This window comes from Ursus americanus, chromosome 26, assembly GCF_024610735.1.
Source record: "Ursus americanus isolate L20-20 chromosome 26, mUrsAme1.1.p, whole genome shotgun sequence".
Lineage (NCBI taxonomy): Eukaryota > Metazoa > Chordata > Mammalia > Carnivora > Ursidae > Ursus > Ursus americanus.
The window spans coordinates 20,743,419-20,767,034 of NC_142152.1; the positions used below are offsets into that span (position 1 = coordinate 20,743,419).

Genomic DNA, 23,616 nt, shown 5'->3' on the forward strand with positions numbered 1-23,616 from the left:
ATTTTCTCCTTTTTTTATGTTCGATGTATTTCTCAACCTTCTCTTTCCTCCTTTGGTCCTTGTGTCGCCCACCACCTAATGCTATATTCTGGGCAGCTTTCCACGCCTGGTGTCCCTTGCTATTCTTCTCTCTGGTGGTTGTCCTACCCTAAAACCTAGTTTTAGATTTGACCTCTTGTCCTTTCACCAAGATCAAATAAAGTGTTAAGTAGGGATTTTTTTTACATTTTTCAGGATCTTTGGAAGCTCCCCAAGTTATTTTCGCCAGATCCAAACCCTTGCCCACACAATCTGGAGCCCTTGCTACAGTTATAGGACAGAGAAAATCAAAGTCGGTGAAGTCAGGGCCAATTTAAGGTAACAGTAAGAATAAGAGCATATTTTTTTATGATAACTTGCTGATTTTATATCACAGCAAGAAGCTTAATAGCTATCAAGAGAAGTGATAGTTTCTCAGAATGACAAAGAAACTGGCATTTTATAAAACCAGAGCTCAAAAGGACTCCAAACTGTGGGTCAAAGTTAAGCTCCCGCTAGCTTGCTTCCGTACTGGCCGACCAGTAGGTGGCGCTGTGGCAGTAAGAAATTTCCTTACTATTATGGAGGCTTTTGTTTAAAAATATGGGGACATTGAAGCCAATCAAAGAAAGAAACTAAAACCATAATTGTGCTATCACAAGTAAAGAGTAACAGAATATATCGGAGAACATGATACTTGAAGGTCAAATCGCAAGAGCCTCAAAAGAGAATGAATATTGTTAAAGATATTTATTATTAAAGAAGGCTTTTAGATTAGAGTTGTGTAGTTTGTGAACTGGAGGCAGGAAGGAACAGAATTTTTAAAAAGGTTTTTTTTGGTGAGGTCGATTAATTGAGTATGCTTTTTTCTGAGTTAAGATAAGCATATGCTGTAATTGGCAGCAAAACAAACTGTAGACCCCAGTCTACCACCCGTCCATAAAAATCTCCAACGTTGAAGGGATGGCCTGACATGATCTAGTGAGGCTGTACCCACACCACCAGCGCTGCCCCACAGTGTTTTGTTCCCAGCTGTGGCCTTCAAAACTTTCCAGAAAATTCTATGAAACCACAAGGTTTTGATGATTCCTTTCCTCTTTGCTCTACCGTACATACTAAAGCATTAAAGGCACACCTGCTATGAGCTTAATACCCATCTTAGCTCTAGGGGAATACTTATAAACTTATTTGAGAAGCATTATTCATCAAAATACCCCAGGAGAGCAAAGGAGGGAGGAAAATTATTTACCCACCACAGGATTCATTTACATTGGATCAGAAAGCTTCAAATATCTTTCCCCAGCCCATCTAAACGCTTTCCAAAAAGGAATGAGAAGAGAGAAAGGAACACCAAATCCATGGCTTGGTCATCTACCAAAATGTAGCAGAGAAACCGAAAACAACCAGAGTTCTATTGGTAATACTTCACCAATGGTCCTTTAATTCTGATACAAGCAGCCTATCCAGTGATGAACAACTAATAAAATATAGAAAACTAAAGCGAGAAGGTCCATATTTCCTTGAAGAGACTGGCAGCCAGAAGTATGAATATGACACCAAGCTCCAAACTAAACCAGTGGCTTGCCAAGAAGTACTAATGTCCATCGGTTTCCAAGGCTATGAGACTTGGACCTGCCACAGTTATAATACCACTTTCCTTGAACCTATTTCATTAGTATCCCTTACAATCCACCCAGAACATTACATGGCAAAATAGGATCATCAGCAAAGAAGCCTTGGGAAAGAGCCCATCTCTCAACACTTAAATCTGTTGCAGACACAGCCCTGCTGAGCCTGAGGTGCGCATAAGCTCGGGACGGGTGATGCTGTACTTTGTCATTAGCTGAGGTGGTGAGACCTCATGCCTAGTGTGTATGGACTCAGAATACAGAGTGGGTCGGGGGGCCTCTGGAGGACCAGCTTCCGTGGTGCAGCGTAACTGCTGGGAGCTCCAGAGGCAGGCCCACCAGCCTGGCAGGTGGCAGGTGGCAGGTGGCGATGGGCTGCCTCCCCCTGAACAGGAGAAAGAGGTAGTTTACAAAGTGAAGAGGGAGAACCCCAGAGTCCATAGCCCATCACCTGGATGCTTGCTTTCTCCTTGTTGTGAATGGGGTGTAGACAGAATCACTGCTCGGGCAGAGGTCCCTTCAACCGCAGTCACAAATGAATGTTATCACCGGCTATAACAGTCCTAGAACCCCTTCATCTATGGGTTTAGGGAGGCAGACAGGAGATGAGAGATTGAAGTGTGTTTGCATGGCATGTTATCTAAGACTGAGAAAACATCCGTTGTCCTTATCAAAGAACGAGGGAGCCACACCGAAGCATGCTGGGGACTAAGACTCTCTAAGACCCCCATTCTCCTGCCCCAGGCAAGGGTCGTATTTAAATATATGCACGATTTTGTGTCTTCTTAGATCCTGTATTGTCTGTTTGACATCTCTTCATCACAGAGCCAGTTAACTATGTTTTCTGTATTCTTGATGCTTTCGCATTTGGGACCTTACAGGGCCAGGGAGAGACCGCCCATCCCAAGGCTAGCTAATTCCTAAAGATCATATCAGCTTGCCCACGAGTATGCCTTTCAAACAGAAACCAACTAATCCCAAGTTTATATCCTCAGCCTCCTCCTTATCTAACTCTTACATGGAAAACCCACATTTCTCTTGCCCCAAATCACTCCAGGGCCAGGTATCAGGCAGCTGGAAACCACCGTTGTAGCCCAGAGCCCACGGTAGTTATTAAAACTAGCCAGTCTTAAGCTGTTTACCCTGCCCTGCCTTGCCTTTTCCAGGGAAATCCCAAATAAGGCTCTTGCCTAGACTTTCTCCTCGCTCCTATCTTCCATCTCTTGACCACACTGGTGTTTTCTCCTGTGAGGCACGTAGTGACCCTCTCTCTGGGACCCTGAGTATAATCAGCTTCTTCCTGCCAAGCCTTATTCTCCTCTCCTCCATAGTCACACTGACTTGACCATACCATACCCAACTCGTACATTCTTAGAATATACGGCAACAGAGAGAATATCTTTAATGTGCTTCACAAGGAACCAGGAAAAAATCTGAATCAATTAGGTTTATATCACCAAATTCTAAGCAACTGGTCACGGCACTCACTTCATTATAGGCTGTATTCTACAAGTGATGTTTTAACAGTATGTGTGGTGCTAGCCTCGCTCTGGCTGCAGCCACACAAGAAGGATGTGGATCCCTCTACGTGGCCAAATCGCCTGGCTGTCAGCCATTGAAATTTCATGCTTTCCTGTCCTGAGGCCTCTTTCTTTTCGTTTGGTAACTGTTCCTACATTCAGAAACAAAACTCAAGCATAGCAGAACAACCTGGTTGGAAGTGGGGGAGGAACAACCTGGCTTTCAGTTTGGAGGAAGTAGAGGGATACTTCTAAGATCCCACCCAAAGGGGGTTCATTTGCCTTAAAGAAAACCGGGGAACTCCATTTCTCAAGTGGATTAAGAAGTGGACCACTGAGAGAGATAACATCAGAAAATTGGTATTGTCTCTTGCTGAGCTGGTAAACTCCCAAGAGAGGAGTGATGATTCTTCAATTGTTAACAATTACCACTTTGTTATAAAGAGACGGGGAAAGTGCAGTGGCCCCTTTCTCAAATTACGTTTATGTTACAGAAGCACACACACACCCACTGGAAAAAATGCTCGGCACCCTGGGTGGTTAGACTTGTGCCTACCACCCCAGCTTGTAGCAGATTCGTATTGTCCTGTGTAACAACCCTTCACTTTGGGGGGGAAAGGATCCTGTTTATTCTTGTATTCCTGAACTGGGCAGGTAACCAGCATAACATTGCCTTACTCTGTGAGTTTTTATACTTATCACTACAAGCTATCAGTCTATACTCTGTGGATGTGTGGAACCCACACATCTTGCTGCTGGTTTCAAAGAAATGCTTGTTGTAGGTACACACCTTTGCTTTACCGTCCTTATATCCTCAGGTCATAATTGCTCCTAAATGTTCTAAAGAAAGAAAATGGCATGCTATGCCATGCCTGTCTTTGGAAAAAGCAAGCTTTGTACATGGAAATATTTACAACTCTGCTTGCCTGATCTGTAGAATTTACTGGGCCCCAAAGTGTGTGGGTGGGTAACTGTAGGGCGTGGAAAATGGTGGCTTGAAGTCTGTTGCTCCGTTGGCATGATCAGCATTGACATTTATTCTTTCAAATTATAATTATAAAGGAAAAGACTCGGCTTTTCTTGTCCTCAGAATGAAGAGCATCACTAGTAAACACAGAACAATAGTCTCTTACGCTTCTTTGTCTACTCCTCTTTTGAACATGCCAGCGTTTCCATTCAGGACTCCTGTAGGTACCAGGGCTCCTTAACCCAAAGCCAGGTTAAGTAGTTATCTGCTACCAGAGAGGAACAGCTTGAATGGGCAGCATGTCCCCTTAGCTCTGTGGGTAAAACGTAGCATGTATCCCCAGTGCAAGAGGATGTCACTTGGAAAACCAACCCGGTTGTAAGATGATGAGGTGAATTGAAAGTCAGCTGGTTAGAAGTTGCTGTTTTAGTGTTATTTATTTGTTTATGGTTATCAGGTTAAAAAATCACTCCTTTTTACATTCAGTTGGACTGAAAAATGGCTTTGAGGTGTTTTTCCCCCTTCCATTCACTTCTCATTTGCTTCCCAGAGAAATTAAGACATGTTTGTTCATGGGACGAACCCAAATGAAGATATTTTAGAATTCGACCAGCATTTTGTTTTTTTGGTGGTGGTTGTTGTTGTTTTAATTTCTTATGGCTAAGCTGCAAAATGTATTAGGTAATGAATTGTTTGTAGTTAATCGGGTATTGGAACCTGGCATCTTGAAAACCACAGCTCTTTTTTAGAAAGACGACTCCTTGCAGGCCTTCTTCTGTGTTTGGCCATCCTTGCTGCCGTTCTCCGAGATAAATTGCCGTTGTGTGTACGTACATATTCTTACCCTCCTCTTTTATGCAGAGAAGTCGAGTTGTCTCAATAGCCTTTTGATTAATAAAAGAGAGACAGCCTCAGTTTACCTCTGTTAAGGAAAGTTAGTGTACATAAGCGTAGGGAACAGTCTATGGGGCCAGACCTCATAAAAACCTACAACCGTATTCGGGACCATTAGCGGTGGCTAATCAGTGGCTCACCAACACGTCTGCCAGTCTGTCCCTGTGCCGAGGTCAGCGGCTGACCTCCACCATTCTCCCCGGTAGCGACTCCGCCACCCTCCGGACCCCGCCTCTCTCAGTGTCGTGGTTTCTCTCTCCATTTGCAGCTTTCCAAGGGCAGAATTCGAATACTTGGCACTCATTCATCCCACAAAGTGCCACATAACTAAGGGTGGCCGCTGTGAGCTGCAGCCAAATGCCAGCCTGCTGCCAGGCGAGCATGATGACGTGACGCAAAGCCGCCGACACAGGTGCTTTCGGAAGTTTCCTTGAGGTGGCAGGTACAGCATACTCTGCGTCACTAGCATAGAGTCTTAAAACATAAAACCGCATGCAGGGAAATAATAAAGTATAAGGGGAAAATCAAGGCCGGAAGTCAAGATATTTCACATTTTTCAAATGTAAGACCAAATAAAATTACAATAATCAAGGTTAAATGTGGTTCTGAGTCTTCTCTAGCAGTCAGGACAAAAAGGAAACATGATGCATCAGGGTACATAGTTCTCATTTTCAAAAAGGAAGAAAATTAAGCTTTTTCCTAGCTCTTTTTTTTTCTTTTAAGATTTTATGTATTTATTTGAGAGAGAGAATGAGTGGAGGGTGGAGGGGCGAGGGGGAGAGAGAGAGAGAGAGAGAGGGAAGCAGACTCCCCACTGAGCAGGAAGCCCATCGTGGGGCTCCATCCCAGGACCCTGAGATCGTGACTGACAAGAAGGCAGACGCTTAACTGACTGAGCCACCCAGGGGCCCCTTCCTAGCTCTTGTTCTAAAATAACTATTTCACATGCTTTAGAGAGAGGACATTGAACGAAGTAACGGTGCCCTCACAACACAGCGGTGTGTTTCACGGGGCTACTTCTCAGTGTGAGGTACGTGAAGGCAAAACACGTCAGTTCAAGTCAGTGAAGACAGGTTCGTGAGGGACAAAACTATTACAGCCCGAGTCCCTTTGTGGTCCAGAATAATCCAAGAGTAAGATAATGATTATGTAGAAGGTCAGATGGACTGCATGTGTCTTAGACATATAACTTCTCTTGGGTGATTGCTCGGTAGGAGCTAGTTGTGCTCTTAGGCAAGGATGCAGATGCCTGGTCTTCTGCATGGTCAGTTGAAGATGCACGGATGTGCTCTGGAAAGCAGGTGGCAGAGGAAACGTCTCGTGAAAACTGCGGAGCTAAGCACTGTCGTCACCCGTCATATGGCATGTTTGTTCTCTGTCCCTCTACTCATATTTACATCCCTCTGCCTAGACACCTCATGCCTGCTTCCCCCTAATAGGGCTAATTCCTATTTGTCCTTCCTCCTTTCTAACCCTAGCCCACTCCCACCCCCAGGATGATGTAGATGCTTTTTGACTGTGCTTACTGCTATCTGCTCTGGCATTTACAGCACTCTAGTGTCTTTCTGGATTACTTGACCGGTCCCCCACCAGGGCTGTAATTCCCTGGAGGCAAGGAGGAGATCTCACTTGATTCTGAAACCCCGGGGCCTGGCACAGTGCCCAGGCCATAGTAGGGACTTAAAAAACTGATTGAATGGATGAATGAGTGAATTTTCATATTTCTGCCAACACCTGGAATCCCTGTCCACATACACAAATCCTTCTTATCCTCTAAAGGTCCAGTTAGGTTTTGTCTTGTCTGATAATGTGTATTCATATAATTAGATTTATCTTGCCTGTTCTCCTGGCTTCAAGTAAAATGCTTAATCTTGAGTTAAAATGCTTTAACCTTAAAGATTTCATAAATAATGCATTTTATTATTAAACAGTCTTAAAAATCAGAATAACATTCCTTATAAATTACCTCGTACAGTATTTCTAGCCTTCTTCTTGAAATATTATAAAACTACTTCCTGGAAAACAGAGAATGACTGGTCACTATCCTTCAGATGACAACTTCTTACACACATTGGGAGCCTACTCTAAACTCATTTGTTACAAAGCAGAATCCACTATAAAGACCTTCTACTTTAGACCACATCCAAGGATCTCACTTTAAGGGAACAAAGTCGAAATGAGGTTTAGTTTTTTTGAGAAACACCCTCCTTCAGCTTTTGTCCCTCTATGCCAACTGATGGGAGCTCTTTGACCTTATAACACAGATCAGGTTTTGTTTTTGGACACTAAACTGTCTTTTTTATTCTTTTTTGATTTCTTCGTGAATTTTTTAGGCTTCTCCTAAATTGTCTACTACCTGAAACTGAACACCATACTCTAGTCGTAGAGATCCACCTAGTATTATGTGTAGGGTAAGTAATATATGACTTCTGGAGGCATATATTATATTTTATTTATAGTGCACAGTGCTCTCAAAAACAAAACAAGTTCTCTCAACCTTTACCTCCTACCTTCCCTACTTACTCTTGCTTCAACTTCAGTGCCATAGTCTGGTGTTTCTGAAAAACTTTAAAAATAGAATTACCGTATGATTCAGAAATTCCACTTCTGGATATATAAACAAAAGGAACTGAAAGGAGGGTCTTTTTGTTTGTTTGTTTGTTTTAAAGATTTTATTTATTTATTTGACAGAGATAGAGAGCCAGCGAGAGAGGGAACACAAGCAGGGGGAGTGGGAGAGGAAGAAGCAGGCTCATAGCGGAGGAGCCTGACGTGGGGCTCGAACTCATAACGCTGGGATCATGCCCTGAGCCGAAGGCAGACGCTTAACCGCTGTGCCACCCAGGTGCCCCTGAAAGGAGGGTCTTGAACAAATGTTTGTACACTCATGTACATAGCAGCTTTATTCACAATAGCCTAAATGTGGAAGCAGCCCACGTGTCCATCCACAGACGAATGGATCAACGAGACATGGTGTGTACATACAATGGAATAGTAGTCAGCCTTTCAAGAGGAAGGAAATTCTGACACACATTACATCATGGACAAACCTAGAGGATTTATGCTAACTGAAATGAGCCAATCACAGGAAGACAAATAGTGTATAATTCTACTTATTTGAGGTAGCTAGAGCAGTCAAATTCAGAGACAGAAAGCAGAATGGTTGTTACCAGGGCTGGCCAGATGGGAGAATGGGTGGTTATTTTTCACTGGGTACAGAGTTTCGGTTTTGTTTTTTTGTTTTTAAATAGGCTCCATGTGGGGCTTGAAGTCACGACCCTGAGATCAAGACCTGAGCTTACCCAGCTGAGCCACCCAGGTGCCCCCCGAGTTGCAGTTTTTTAAGATGAAAAAAGTTCCGCAGATAGATGGTAATGATGATTGCCCAATGTGAATGTTCCTAATGCCCTGAACTGTTCCCTTCAAAGTGGTTAAGTGATCATTTTTCCCCTGTCCCCCACCTCCGGCAGCTGCGAACCTGTTCTCTGCGTCTGTGAGCTTGGTTTGGGTTTGTTTGTTTTTTTTAGATGTCAAATGTAAGTGAGATCACATGGTGTATGCCTTTTTCTGTCTGACTTATTTTACTTCAGTATAATGTCCTCAGGGTCCATCCATGTTGACACAAATGACAAGACTTCATTCTTTTTTATGGCTGAATAATACTCTATTGTGTATATGTCCCTCATTTTTGTTATTCGTTCATCCATTAACGGACACTTAGATTGTTTCTACATTTTGGTTATAAATAATGCAATGAACAGAGGGTGAACATGCAGTGAATTAGTGGTTTTGTTTTCTTTGGGTAAATACCCAGAAGTGGAATTGCTGGATCATATGGAAGTATAGTTTTAATATTTTGAGGAACCTCCACCGTGTTTTACATAGTGGCCATACCAGTTTACATCTCCGCCAACAGTGCAACGCTTATTATTTCTTTTCTTTTTGATACTAGCCATTCTGACAGGTGTGAGGTGCTATCTCCATGTGGTTTTGGTTTGCATTTCCCTGGTGATTAGGAATGTTGAGCACCTTCACCTGTACTTGTCGGCCATTTGTATGTCTTCTTCAGAAAAATGTCTATTGGGTTCCTCTGCCATGTTTATTTTAAGTAGGCTCCATGTCCAGCATGGAGCCCAGTGTGGGGCTTGAACTCATGACCCTGAGATCAAGACCTGAGGTGAGATCAAGAGTCAGATGCTTGACTGAGCCACCCAGATGCCCCTCTTCTGCCATTTTTAATTGGATTGTTTGTTTTTACTACAGAGTTTTATGAGTTCTTTATATATTTTGGATATTAACCCTATATCAGATACATGATTCGCAAATATTTTCTTCCATTTGGCAGGTCGCCTTTTCATTTTGTTGTTTCCTTTACTGTAGAGAGGCTTTTTGGTTTGATGTAGTCCCACTTGTTTATTTTTGCTGTTGTTGCCTTTCCTTTGATGTCAAAACCAAAAAATCATCACCAAGACCCATGTTAAGGAGCTTACCGCTTATGTTTTCTTCTGGGAGTTTTATGGTTTTAGGTCTTACTTTCAAGTCTTTAGTCCATTTTTTAGTTAATTTTTGTGTGTGGTTGAGATAGGGGTCCAATTTCATTCTTTTATACGTGGCTGTCTAGTTTTTCCAACACCATTTGTTGGATACTGTCCTTTTCCCATTGTATGTTTTTGGCTCCTTTGTCCTAAATTACTTGACCATATATGCATGGCTTTATTTCTGGGTTCTCTCTTCTTTTCTGTTGGTCAGTGTGTCTGCTTTTATGCCAGTGCCATATGTCGTACTGTTTTGATTTCTAGAGCTTTGTAATATAGTTTGAAATCAGGAAGCATAATGCCTCCAGCTTTGTTCTTCTTTGTCAAGATAGCTTTGGCTCTTTGGGGTCTTTTGTGGTTCCATAGAAATTTTAGGATTGTTTGTTTTATTTCTGTGAAAAATGCCATTGGAATTTTGATATGGATTACACTGAATCTGTAGATTGCCTTGTGTAGTATTGACATTTTAACAATATTAATTCTTCCAGTCCATGAGCATGGAATATTTTCCATTTATTTGTTGTCTTCTTCAATTTCTTTCATCAATGTCTTATAGTGTTCGGTATATAACTCTTTCACATCCTTGGTTAAATTTATTCCTAAATATTTTTTTCTCTTTGATATAATTGTCAATGCAGTTATTTTCTTAAGTACTCCCATAGTTTGTTGTTACTGTATAGAAATGTAACAGATTTTTGTATATTGATTTTGTATCCTGAAACTTTACTGAATTCGTTTATTAGTTTTAAGAGTTTTCTGGGGGGGAGGGTCTTGGGGTTCTGTCTTTATAATATCATGTCATCTACTAATAGAGACAGTTTTACTTATTTTCTGATTTGGATGCCTTTTATTTCTTGTGTATGCATCTTGCTAGGACTTCTAATACCATGTTGAATAAAAGTGGGGAGGGCGGGCATCCTTGTCTTGTTCTTGATCTTAGAGGACAAGCTGTCAGCTCTTTACTATTGAGTATGATGTCAGCTACGGGCCTGTCATATTTGGCCTTTATTGTGTTGAGGAATGTTCCCTCTATACCCAGTTTGTTGAGAGTTTTTATCATAAATGTATGATGAATTTTGTCACATGCTTTTTATGCATCATTGAGATGATCCTATAATTTAATTTTTATCCTTCATTTTGTTAATGTGGTGTGTCACGTCGATTTGCAGACGTGGCACCGTTGTTGCATGCGTGGAATAAACCCCACCTGATCATGGTGTACGACCCTTTTACTGCATTGCTGAATTCAGTTTGACTGGTTTGTTGAGGATTTTTGCATCTACGTTCAGCAAAGATATTGGCCTGAAATTTTCTTCTGGTAGCCTTGTCGGGTTTTAGTACCAGGGTAATGTTGGACTCGTAAAATGACTTTGAAAGTGTGTAGAAGAGGAGGGAACCCTTCTACATTTTAGAAGAGTTTGGGAAAGATTGACATTAATTCTGTAAATGTTTGGTGGAATTCACCAATGAAGCTGCCTGGTCCTGGACTTCTGTATGTTGGAAGGTTTTTGATTACTGACTCGATCTCATTTATGTTATGTGTATTTTACCACAATTTAAAAAAGACGATAGATTATGTGTGTAATGCACCTTATACAGTGTTTGGCACATGATAGGTACTCAGTAAATGGTGGTTCTTACTATTTGTCGCGTTCAAAGCACATGGTATCACAAAGTTCCCCTGATGATCTTTGAGGTCATGTTGTTAAACGTCGAAAGTTAGATCCCCTAGAAAGTAAACTCTAGGATGGAGATTGGTGTGCAGGAGGTTTATTGAGGGGTGCTCCTGGGATCGATTCCTATAGAGGGGAAGGGAATGGAAGGAAATGGGATTGGACTACGGGAGACATTGGGCTGTGGCACAGCGACAAGGACGGGCTCGGTTGGTGCCACAGGGAATACAAAGCCGGCCTGTCAGAGCTGTGAGTTGTAGTGAGGGAGCTGGGATACTGCTTTTGTACGTACTTTAAGCCGATCCGTCATTAGATATGGGCTGCCTGGGAAGAGGACATGCCTTTGACAACTGAAACTCCTTATTTCCGTGGCTCCTAGTTCGTTCAGGCTTATCTCCAGTCCTCTGTATTAATGAGTAAAATTTCCATGCTGTCAGTCCTATCGGTGAGGAAGGAATCAGGGAATTTTCAGCTGGCTGCAGTAGTGCTTTCCAGACTGTCCCTATTGGAGCACTAGTTATTACCTTTCCAGGCCTGTGTGGACTGGTACTTTTGTAAAATACACTAAAAATAAGTTACTAGAGAAACTAAATAAGAAAAGAAGACATCTAACCCACCAGCTCAAATTCATTATTATTAGATTCACCAGGCATAAAATTGCTGGCCATATTCAATAATAGATTTTAACTGCCTACTTTCGAATTCAAATTTGTCTCATTGTAGACTAATAACAAAGAGTTCTCAGGCTGGTACCAATCCGGGACTCCACTCTAAATAGTCCTGGGTTATAGGACTCTTGCAAAACATTGTTGGTGTCCTTCCTAGCCAACACTGGCCGTATATACATTGAGTTATGTGAATGTGGTGTTTCAACCTCGAGACCCGATCTTTGCTCTTGCGGGGGAATCCATAGTTCTCTTCAAGTCTGGCCTGAACCCTGGAATACCATGAACACCATAGGTTCCAGATATATATAGTCCTGAGGCCATTCCTTACTCATGTTTTCATCTGCTTCCTCCTAGAATCAATTACGTAAATGAGAAAAGAGATGGAGTTTATAAGGATCTAATGGACGAAAGGGACAGAGACTGTTTTCTTGTTTTGTTAGTCATCAGGCCGCTCCTGTTCCTGACTCATCTCTCAGCATCACCCTCTCAGGACATTTGGTGTCGGGATAGAGAGATAAGAGGACAGGGAAAGGAGGTCTGCCAAGTAGAGTATAACCTTCAGGAAAGAGGTGCTAGTAAAAACAAAGGAGTCTTGATCTAGTCAAAGAGTTTATCAAGCTTTATCATTTAGTTCAGGGAGTTCGACCTAACCCACGGTTGTAGCTTTGGTTGATCTATGAGTCCCCTGCATTTGTGCCTTTATTCAAGAGGATGCTCAGAGTGACCCGAAAACTAATAGTAACTTAATTCTCTAGTTTGAAATATGGATTCGGTTTCCCTACTTGCAAGGAGTCAAGCTCGAGTCACCAAACATTCTCATTTGGACCTATGTTACTAGCTTCTCCCAGCATCAACCCTTGCCGTCCCTGCTCTTTCTTTCCATTCTCCACATCACTGTGCACTAAGCTTTTCAAAATGCAAGCTGTTTCTGACACACACGCCACTTAAAGCCCTTCAGAAAAGCTGACCATTACTCTTAAGATAAGGGTAAAACTAGATAAGAGGTCTCACATGGCCTGCCTACCTTTCATCCTGATGTCACACCGTCTGCCCTCCGTGCTTCCTCCACACTAGCCATCCTGGCCGTCTCTGAGCTCCCCCCACCGTCCCTGGGTCCACAGAGCTTCCTCTCATGCTCTCCTCCCACCCTCGGGTGTGTTTGCTTTTTCTGGCCTCTCTGACAGGGCATGTCCCCATTACAGAGACCCGTGCAGCGCTCCTTTGTGGCATTTGTTACAGTTCCTTGCGATTTTCCATTGGTGTCTGTCTTCCTCACTAGACTGCGGCAGTGTCACTCACCTTCGTACGCCCCGGGTGGAGCATAAAACCTGGTATAGAGCAGGCCTGCCGCAGGTATTTGTAGTTGGGTGAGTTAGCATTCTCTTCCTCACTTAGAGGAAACCAAGGTGCAGAGACTAGGAAACAGCTTCAGTCCACGTAACTGGTGGATGGAGAAGTGGGTTTGAACCTAAATGTGACTTCAGAGCCCTTGCTCTTCACCAGTATAATAACAGCGACAATGGGCCTCTTTTTATCCAGCACGTGTTATATGCCAGCATTGTGGCTCGGTCACATTTCATCGTTTCAACCAGACAAAAGAAGGTGGCTTTGTTATCTAGTTTGCGTATGAGCAGACTAAGGCTGAGAGAAGTGAAGTACCTTGTCCAAGTCCCACAATCAATGGTGGAGCTGAAATCCAAAGCCAGACAGCTTTATTTCCAGAACTTGCTGAGCTGCCTCGTCATATCAAAATGCTAGGCCCCTCAAGATGATTTCATGTTACCAGCTTCATTTTCCTCATGGAGCTAGGTGGCTGGTAGCCCGACCCTCCAGCCCGAATCTCTCCGAAGTGTCTGGTGGTTATCTCCAATCACTCAGTTAGGGGGGATTCCTGGTAGTGTGGAGGCATTTATGAGCGAGGTGGGCTTGCCTTTCCTCCAAGTACTTCACATTCCCTATTTGGATGGAACCAGACCGGGAAGGGGGAGGATAAGGATCAAGGTGGGCCTGTGCCTCCACTCCCACTGACCATTGGGAGGGTTGGGGAAGGTGATTGGCTTTCCCGCGCCTCCTGCAACACCTCTGAAGGGGCTGCAGTTCTGACTGGCAGAGGGAACTTAGATGGGAATGGAGCAAGGAACCTGGGCAGCAGGAGGGGAGTAAAGGTGGGAGGTGGGAAGGTTGGGGGAAAAGGGAGAGGACAGAAGAGCTTTCCCTTCAGGTAACAGAAACTCAAAACACCAGTGGCTTATATAAGTGAAGGATTTATTTTTCTTACATGTCAAGAAATTCGGAGACAGCTAGCACAGCTCTTCAGCGATGTAATGGAGGAGCCAGGCTCCTCTCTTCTGCTCGACCAACCCTAAAGCGTTGGCATTCATTTTTGGGTGGGGGGGGTGGTCACAGGGTGGTTCCTGTTCCTACTGGCATTGTGTCCATGTTCCAGACAAGAAAGGGGTTTGGGAGGAAAGGCAAAAGACAGATGCCAGCTAAATCTCCCCACTTTAAAAAAAACTTCCTTGGAAGCCCAGCAGTTCCAACTAATACATCATTGGCCCGCCCTGGACCCCAGGCCCGCTTCTCCTAGCAACAAACGAGTCTGGAGAGGCAGTCTTTTGGCTGGGCACACTGCCTCCCCAAGCAAACTGAACTTCTCTTATTGTGGGATAAGGGGAGAATGGGTGTTGAGAAACATCCATCAGTTTCTGTCACAACACGTTTTTTTCCATAGACTCCTCCCCTGCTGGATGGACTCCATCACCTTTCTGCAGCCCTTCTCCACCAGCTTCTTGACTCTGCAAAGAGGAACACCATTCCTTAACCCTAGTTTGCCCTAGAGCTTGCTCTTAGTATGTGGGGGCTGGGAGGGGGGTGTACCTGATAACCTGAAGGTTTCAGGAACACAAGAGAGTCCCCATCTTCCTGGAGGAAAGGTCATTACAAGAGAGGAGGATGGGGGAAAAAATGAGCCATAGAGAAAAAAAAAGAACCCTGTAAATGCGTTTCTTAATTAAAATGATAAATCTGCTCTAAGCATAGTATAAATTTACAGTATAGCACATTCATTTGCGTGAACTATTCACTATCTGCTCTTGATTGTTCTGTAGCAGAATGATTACGTACACTCAAATTATGCAGGTTAACCTGGTTGTTAAGTTTAACATTATTACAATACTAAATTCTTTTCATGTGTGTTGTCTTCCTGAGGTTTTGCTCACAGTACAGCTGCTTCAGAAACTGAGAGAGGTTATTAATGACCCCTGTTTCATTTAAAGAAAAGCTTCCTTGTGCTTCAGGTCTTTGCTGAGATTCTCCAAAAAGAATACAGCTGGAGCCTGGTAGTAATGAGTCAGAGAATTTTAAACAGGATGTAAAACTAACAATAAATACAAAGCTATAAATACAAATAAAGTAATCAAGACAGTGTGGCATAGGACAGATCAGTGGACTGGAACTGAGAGTCCAGAAATAAATGCACACGTGTATGGCCAGTTGCTTTTCCACAAAGGCGCCAAGAAGAGAGAATAGTCTTTTCAACTTACGGTTGAAGAGACTGGTGGTACTGGAACAATTGGTTATCCACATGCAGAAGAATGAAGTGGGGTTCATTCCTCATACCATACACAGCAATTAACTCAAAATTGATAAAAGATCTCAATGTAAGGGCTGAAACTATAAAATTCCTAGAAGAAGCAAAGGAGTAAAACTTTATGTCCTTAGCCAACAATTTCTTAGATACAACATCAAAAAGCACAAGCAACAAAAATTAAATGGATGTTTGATTTCATCAAAATTCAAAAATCATGTGCTTCAAAAGGTGCCACCAAGGCATCACAATTCCGGACTTCAAGCTCTATTACAAAGCTGTCATCACCAAGACAGTAGGGTACTGGCACAAAAACAGACACATAGATCACTGGAACAGAAGAGAGAGCCCAGAAATGGACCCTCAACTCTGGTCAACTAATCCTCGACAAGGCAGGGAAGAATATCCAATGGGAAAAAGACAGTCTTTTCAACAAATGGTGTTGAATGGACAGAAGAATGTGCAGAAGAATGAAACTGGACCATTGCCTTACACCATACACAAAAGTAGACTCAAAATGAATGAAAGACCTAAAGACCTAGGAATCCATCAGAATCCTAGAGAACACAGGCAGCAACCTCTTTGACCTCGGCCACTGCAACTTCTTGCTAGACACGTCTCCAAAAACAAGGCAAATAAAGGCAAAAATGAGCTATTGGGACTTCATCAAGATAAAAAGCTTTTGCACAGCAAGGGAAACAGTCGACAAAACCAAAAGACAACCGACACAATGGGAGAAGATATTAGAAAATGCCTTATCAGATAAAGGGCTAATATCCAGAATTTATAAAGAACTTACAAAACTCAACACCCAAAGAACAAATAATCCAATCAGAAATGGGCAGAAGACACGAACAGACATTTCTCCAAAGAAGATATACAAATGGCGAACAGACACATGAAAAAATGCTCCACATCACTCGGCATCAGAGAAATACAATCAAAACCACAATGAGATACCACCTCACACCAGTCAGAATGGCTAAAGTTAACAAGTCAGGAAATGACAGATGTTGGCGAGGATGTGGAGAAAGGGAACCCTCTTACACTGTTGCTGGGAATGCAAGCTGGTACTGCCACTCTGGAAAACAGTATAGAGGTTCTTCAAAAAGTTAAAAATAGAGCTACCCTATGACCCAGCAATTGCACTACTAGGGATTTACTCCAAAGATACAAGTGTAATAATCTGAAGGGGCACCTGCATCCCAATGTTTATAGCAGCAATGTCCACAATAGCCAAACTATGGAAAGAGCCCAGATGTCCATTGATGGATGAATGGATAAAGAAGATGTGGTATAGATACACACACACACACACACACACACACACACACAATGGAATGAATACTACTCAGCCATCAGGGAAAAAAAAAGAAATCTTGCCATTTGCAACGACGTGGATGGAGGGTGTTGCGCTAAGTCGGAGAAAGACAGTTATCATGTGATTTCACTCATATGTGGAATTTAAGAAACAAAACAGAGGAGCATAGGAGAAGGGAGGGAAAAATAAAACAAGACGAAATCGGAGAGGGAAACAAACCATAAGAGACTCTTAATCACAGGAAACAAACTGAGGGTTACTGGAGAGGAGGGGGTATGGGGTAATGGGTTATGGGCATTAATGAGGGCACTTGATGTGATGAGTGTTCTATGGGTGTTCTATGAGACTGATGAATCACTGACCTCTACCTCTGAAACGAATAATACACTATATGTTAATTAATTGAATTTAAATAAAATAAAATTTTAAAAAAATAAATTTAAAAAAAGGTGCCATCAAGAAAGTGAAAAGACAGCTTATAGAATAAAAGAAGATATTTGCAAATTATATATCTGGCAAGAGACTTAACTCCAGAATATGTACAGATCTCGTACAGCTCAACGTAAAAAGACAGATGACCCTATTTTTAAAATGAGCAAAGCATGTGGACATTCCTCCAAAGAAGATATACAAATGGACAATAAGCACCTGAAAAGCTGGATCATTAGGCATTAGGGAAACTCAAATAAGAATCCCAGTGAAATGCCACTTCACACCCACTAGATGGCTGTAATCAAGACAGATAACCAGTAAGTGTTGATACAGAGACGAACTCTCGTGCTTTGCTGGTGGGAATGGTGCAACAGCTTTGGAAAAAGATCCTGGCAGTGTCTCCAAGAGTTAAACATAGCGTTACCATAAGGCCCGGCAATTTGATTCCTAAATGCATATATAAGAGAAATGAAAACACTGTCTACGTGAAAATTCATGTAGATTGTGTGACTCAACCAGTAGATTGTGTGACTCGATCTCTGGGTTGTGAGTTCAAGCCCCACACTGGGTGTGGAGCCTACTTTTAAGTAAAAAAACAAACTTCTCCCTCTCCTCGCCCGCCGCCCCCCACCCCGCTCATGCCCCCTGCTTGTGCTCTCTCTTTCTCAAATACATAAAGTCTTAAAAAAAACAATTGTACGTGAATATTCATAGCAGCATTCCTCAATAGCCAAAATGTGGAAACAACCTGAACATCTGTCAGATAATGAATGGATAGACTGTGGCATATCCGTACAACAAATACTGTTCAGCCATGAAAAAGAATGAAGTAGATGCAGGCTACGACACGGATGGACCTTGGAGACATAAAGCCACCACATATTGAATGATTCTATTTATGTGACATGTCCAGACTAGGCAAATGCATAGAGACAGAAAGTAGATCAGTGGTTGCCTAGGGCTAGGTGGGGAGAAGGGGGTCTGGGGAGTGGCTGCCAGTAGGCATAGGGGTTTCTTTTCGGGGTAATGACAATGTTCTATAATTAGATTGTGGTGATGGTTACACTAAAGACCGCTGACCTATCCACTTGAAATGGGTGAATTGTATTAGTATGTGAAATAGATCTCAAATCTTTAAAAAGTTAATAGTTGATATCTAAATAGTAAAAAGACAAAAAGCCTTCCGTGTAAGCAGTCACATTGTACTCACTTGTTAGCCAGATTTTTAGTAAATACTTATTAAGTGCCTCCAGTTCATTACATCGGCAGATAGTTGACTGTGCCCTTTGTACGGGTCTGCTGCAAGGTCGTGGGCAGAGAGGTCCTGCGCCCAGCTTTGCCCCCAGTCTTTGACATTCCCAAGGAAGGTGGTGTGCCTGGGGGACAGCAGCTGTCCCTGGGCCTGGCCTCTCTTGCTTTTTTCCCCGTTTGGAAAGGTGTCAGGCTCCAGAGCATGTCTGTGGCTTTAGTCAGCACAGAGCAAGGAGGACCTTAACTACAGTTTCAGAGCCTTAAGCTTCACCTCGTGCTCCAGATCCAAAACAGAGCAGCTGAGAATGGGGTTAGCCGTGCCACCAATTGCTTCTCCCCCATTGTTAATCCCCCTAATTCTGCCATCCACAGGCACCCCTCCCTGCACACTGTCATGTTGCCCGCTTGTGATAGGAGTGAACAAGTGGTTTGGCTTTGAAAGGTGATTCTTAGAGACACCTCAAGTGACCCAGCCCCTGGCCTGCCAGGATGCTCTTGACGTTCGTCGCCATGGGGCACCAGGGCTCTCTGACTAAAGCACGTTTGCCAGTCAGGCCGGTCCTGAAGGGAGAGTAACCTCTACGGACTCCCCTGAGATCCTGGCCTTGCTGGCAGGCTCTTCAGGGAGAGCATCTCCCTGCTAGGTGTGGACTCACCGGTGAGAAACTTCTGGGGCTTTTTGGCTCTTCGAGCAGCATTCATGCTCTGGCCTTTGGATTATGAAATCACCTGAAATCGTGGCGCAGCGAGCTTTGTGATAATTATATATCTTATACACTGTATTTTTGCTTTGCTCTGTCATTACCTGGTCAGGATGTTACAGCTTATTTAAAATTTCATCCATCTTGGGGCGCCTGGCTGGCTTGGTCGGTAGAGCATGCAACTCTTGATCTTGGGGTTGTGAGTTTGAGCCCCACGCTGGGTGTAGACTTCACTTTAAAAAAAAAATTAAAAATCTTAAAAAAATAATAAGATTTCATCTATTTATTTCACAAATCGTGGATTTTATGCCCCCTCCCCCGAAACGAGTCACTTTTCAGTCTACATGTACTTTTTTCACAGAGCCTCAGAATGGAACGCGTTCTCTCTGTTCCCAAATTGATGAATTTATCAGTGTACTAAGAGGTTCGTTATATTTAGGAAAGAATACCTCCTCGGAGCGTGTGGACCAAGGAATGCAGTGGAAAGTGGGGGTTAACAGCGCGTGGTCGCGTGTGAGTTACTGTCACCTGTGTCTCTCTCATCCCCGCCGCCCGTGCTCCTGGAGCTTGTGGAGCGTAGGGAAAGCCTCTTCTCCCTCCTGGGCTCTCCCCTCTTGCTGTCGGCAGGGGAGTAGCAGGAAATGGAATCTGCCCCGGTCATGGGATTTTTGAAAGAAACAAAGCATGATCTGATGAGGTGCAGGTTAATCCTGCGATTTCATTTCCCTTTCAGAGAGGGCGGGGGCCGGATTGTGATATGAAGTATTCGGTTTCACATCTGTTCCAGGAATTATCCTCGGCATAAATCCATTTTTCTTTTAAGCATCCTAAAGCATCCCAGGGAGCTCCTCCTCCCGTGCACCCTTCCCACCCCCACAGTCAATTTCATGGCCACAGAGCAGCTGACAGACTCCCGGAGAGATCATCTTGTCATTGTTACAGGAGGAATCTCTCAGTCCCGGAGGTCCAAGTTTCTGCGGGTTGGTGCGATCAGTTTTGTGTCTGCTGTCCACAAGCAGCTTGGACTAAAAACGAAGTAGCGTACCAGCAGTTTAAAAATTAGAGGAGCTGGCCCTCATCTCAGCTTCGCTAAGAACTCTTTGTATGATCTTGGGCAAGTCGCGAAACCTAATATTGAGGTCAGGACCCTCATCCGCAAAATTACAGCAGTGTTCTGCAAAATGCAAGTCTTCGAAGTCAGATAAATTTGAGAAATTCCACTTATGCTGTGCCATTTCTCGATGAGTCACAGTATATCTTTGTACATCCGAGGAGTCTTTCAATAAAGAAACTTGTTTTTCACCCAGCAATTCTCAAATTTATCTAACACTAGAACTCTTTTTCCTATAATGCTGATTCACATCTTGACACTGAGAAATGAAGCAGAAATCTGTAATCTGTCACATGCCATGTTTGCCAACCTCGGCTGAAACTAACTTTTCAACTTCCAAGTCTCATTCATGGGAAGAAGAAACAATTTCCTATGTGGCAAGGTGACTTCTAATTTTAAAAACTGAACGGAAGAGCTAAGGCAAGTATTCAGACCAACACAGGCTTATGACTAGAGTTTTGAAACAGTTTGGTGAAACTTGTTTTCAACTTCCATCTTTCAGATGGTTAGCGTGTTCTTATGGCCTTTGGGGATGTGGTAGGAATTTCCTACAAATAATTGATTATGCTCAGGGGCGCCTGGGTGGCTGAGTCGTTAAGCGTCTGCCTTCGGCTCAGGGCGTGATCCTGGGGTCCTGGGATCGAGCCCCACATCAGGCTCCTACGCTGGAAGCCTGCTTCCTGTCCCACTCCCCCTGCTTGTGTTCCCTCTCTGGCTGGCTGTCTCTCTGTCTGTCAAATAAATGAATAAAATCTTTAAAAAAAAAATTGATTATGCTCAGCACACTCTCAGGTTCTCGTAAGGAGTAACTAAATAAGTCACAAGATCCCTACTCTGAATTCAGAGACTAAAGCATATATACAAGGAAAAATAGAACTCCATATTTTAGAGTGAGGCAAAGAAAGATTACATATTTATATTTTGAGAAGTGTTAGTATGTATTATTAATTCAATATCTACTGAGAAGATGCAGAGAGAACAGGGGACTCAGGTGGTAATGTAAGTAAAACATGAAAGAAAATTCAACAAACAACTGGATCAAGGGTCAAATGGGAGATGTATGAGGGCGGGAAATGTATAAATAGGATCGGGCAAAAAAGTACTTTTAGTACCTTGAGAAAGTAGCAGTTGCTGATAGAAATATTGAGACTAAAGTTAAGTTCTGGCTAAGGTCAGTTTTAGCCAGACAATCCCAGCATTAGTAAAAAAAAAAAAAAAAAAAGTATGGCTAATAATATATCTTATAAGGAATAATAAGGATGGTTTACTTAATCACTCAGTACAGGGAAATATCACCCACATATTTAGAGTGTCAGTCTTTAATGATATTGAGTTTTTGGTAATGTTGGCTTTTTCCTTTCTCACCTCTCTGGCAACTCCTTAAGTCTCTTTTATAAAGCTCTTCATCCTTTGCTTACTTGTGGATTTTCATTCTCTGGAATCCTGTCTTTGCTACTGTCCTGTCGTTCCAGCTGACCTCTGTGTTAGACCGGTACTAATTCCAGACCTGTACCTTCAGCCGGGGCTGTACCTATGGCTTCCCGGATTGGTTGTGCACTGCACAATTCTGGGGGTCCTGTACTGTAGACACAGAACGTGTATGCAGCAGCCCTGTCCCAGCCCAGACTTCTCTCTGGATCTGTATGTCTCGGCCGCCTATGGACCTCTCTCCTGAATGTCTCACAGCCCTCTCAAACCAACCCAAACTCGACTCATCACTCTCTCAGACACACCCCTCCTGCGGTCCCTCCCTATTCACCTTCATCAGAGGGGAAGCCAGACACCTAAGAATCTTTCTAGCTTGTCTCCTCACCCCATATGCCCTGCTGGTTATCAGTTGTTATACTTCTCCCCTGAAACCTCTCAGATCTTATGTCCAGTCTCCCTCGTCGCCGCTGCCTCGATATGTATCACTTTTGTTTGAATTACTACTGTGTTTTCCACATGGAGGTCTTCACCCTCAGTCTCATCCAAGTGATCTCTTAACAATGGTTATAATTATGACGCTTCCCCAGTAAAAAGTCTTCAGAAGCTCCCCTCAAAGTGCAGTGAGTAACCCAAGCCCTTCATGGTCTTCTCTCTTCTCTACGTGTATTTTCCATCGCTCCCCCAACAGGAACCTTGAAATCCCCGTCTTTCTAAGCCGCTTGCCACATTGTCTCAAACTCCCGTACCGTTGTAGGCACTGTTTCTTCATTTAGGGTAATCCGGTCTCTTTTTGGCTAACTCTGGCCCATGCTTCCACCTCCAGATCTTGTCATCATTTCCAAAATTTTTCACTGACCACAGTGCCCACTTTCATCTCTTGCCATTAACTCCTAGCATCCTTTGCCTTCCTCTGCCATAGAATTTGCAAAACTATTTTATTTTGCTTGTCCTCTACCACTAGATTATAAACTCCCAGGGGATCAGGAATTAATGTCATTCACCTCTCTATCACCAGTGTTTTTCACAGTGCTGAGCACGAGGTAGGTATTCAATAAATGAATGTGGGACAGAAGAGCAATTTCTGTTGCTTTTATAAGATTTAACATTCACCATGTCAGTCTCTGGACAGTGTTCACGTCAACTATACAGTGTTTATATCCTGTAAATTACGGGTTTTTTAGTAACTATTTCTGTACTTTCTGTCTGTTGGGCTTCTCAGAGGAAACAGTAACTCCAAGCCATTTTCGCTGTGAACTTTTCCCGGGTGTTCAGGGGCTGTATTCCTTCACCCAGAAACTTATGTGGGGGGAAAACAAGCATATAATCGAGTACCTATCTTTAATAAGCTAAAGACGTTAAATCCACTACTTACTGACTGTTAAAAAGATAAGGAAATTGAAAGAGACATCTTCTAGAATTGACACAGTAGCAAACTGGGGTGTATGTGCCCATACTTTATGAATTGACCATTTTCGGAATATAGTTGTTTGCTTACACCTGCTTTCCATTCATCCCAGCACAGCCCCCAACAAAAACAAAAATGTAAACTCAGGCATCTTGTAACTGAAACGTTATTTATTTGTTTCGAATAGCATCTTGAATCCCGGGAGAAAAGGGTAATAGACGGGTACTCAGTAGGTTTCTATTCATTGGTGAACTCATGCTATCATTATTGCTTCTAGAATTCCCTAGTAGTGTTAGATTTTTCCTCAGTGACCCATCATCATCTTTTACCAAAAACACACAATTCAAAACCCCTTGCGAGGCCTACCAAATCCCATTTACTAGTGATAGAAAGTAGAAGTATGTATTTTTAAACAGTGATTTTTGGAACCCTCACCACCCCTGATACCACTTCCAATTAAAATCCAATGTTCTCCTTG

General features: G+C 43.0%; 1 protein-coding gene across 16 annotated transcripts in view; it reads left to right on the forward strand.

Annotated features, from left to right (window-relative positions):
* The window catches only part of TTLL5 (tubulin tyrosine ligase like 5), a 276,284-nt gene that overhangs the window by 234,943 nt on the left and 17,725 nt on the right, over nucleotides 1-23,616 (forward strand). The window contains exon 34 of one of the 16 annotated variants that reach the window (XM_087856142.1): nucleotides 235-10,214. The exons of the other annotated variants lie outside the window; for them this stretch is intronic. Coding sequence (XP_087712268.1) covers nucleotides 235-356 — 122 coding nt within the window. The 3' untranslated portion in view covers nucleotides 357-10,214. Of the gene's footprint in view, nucleotides 1-234; nucleotides 10,215-23,616 lie in introns of those variants that run through there. 16 annotated transcript variants of the gene reach the window in all.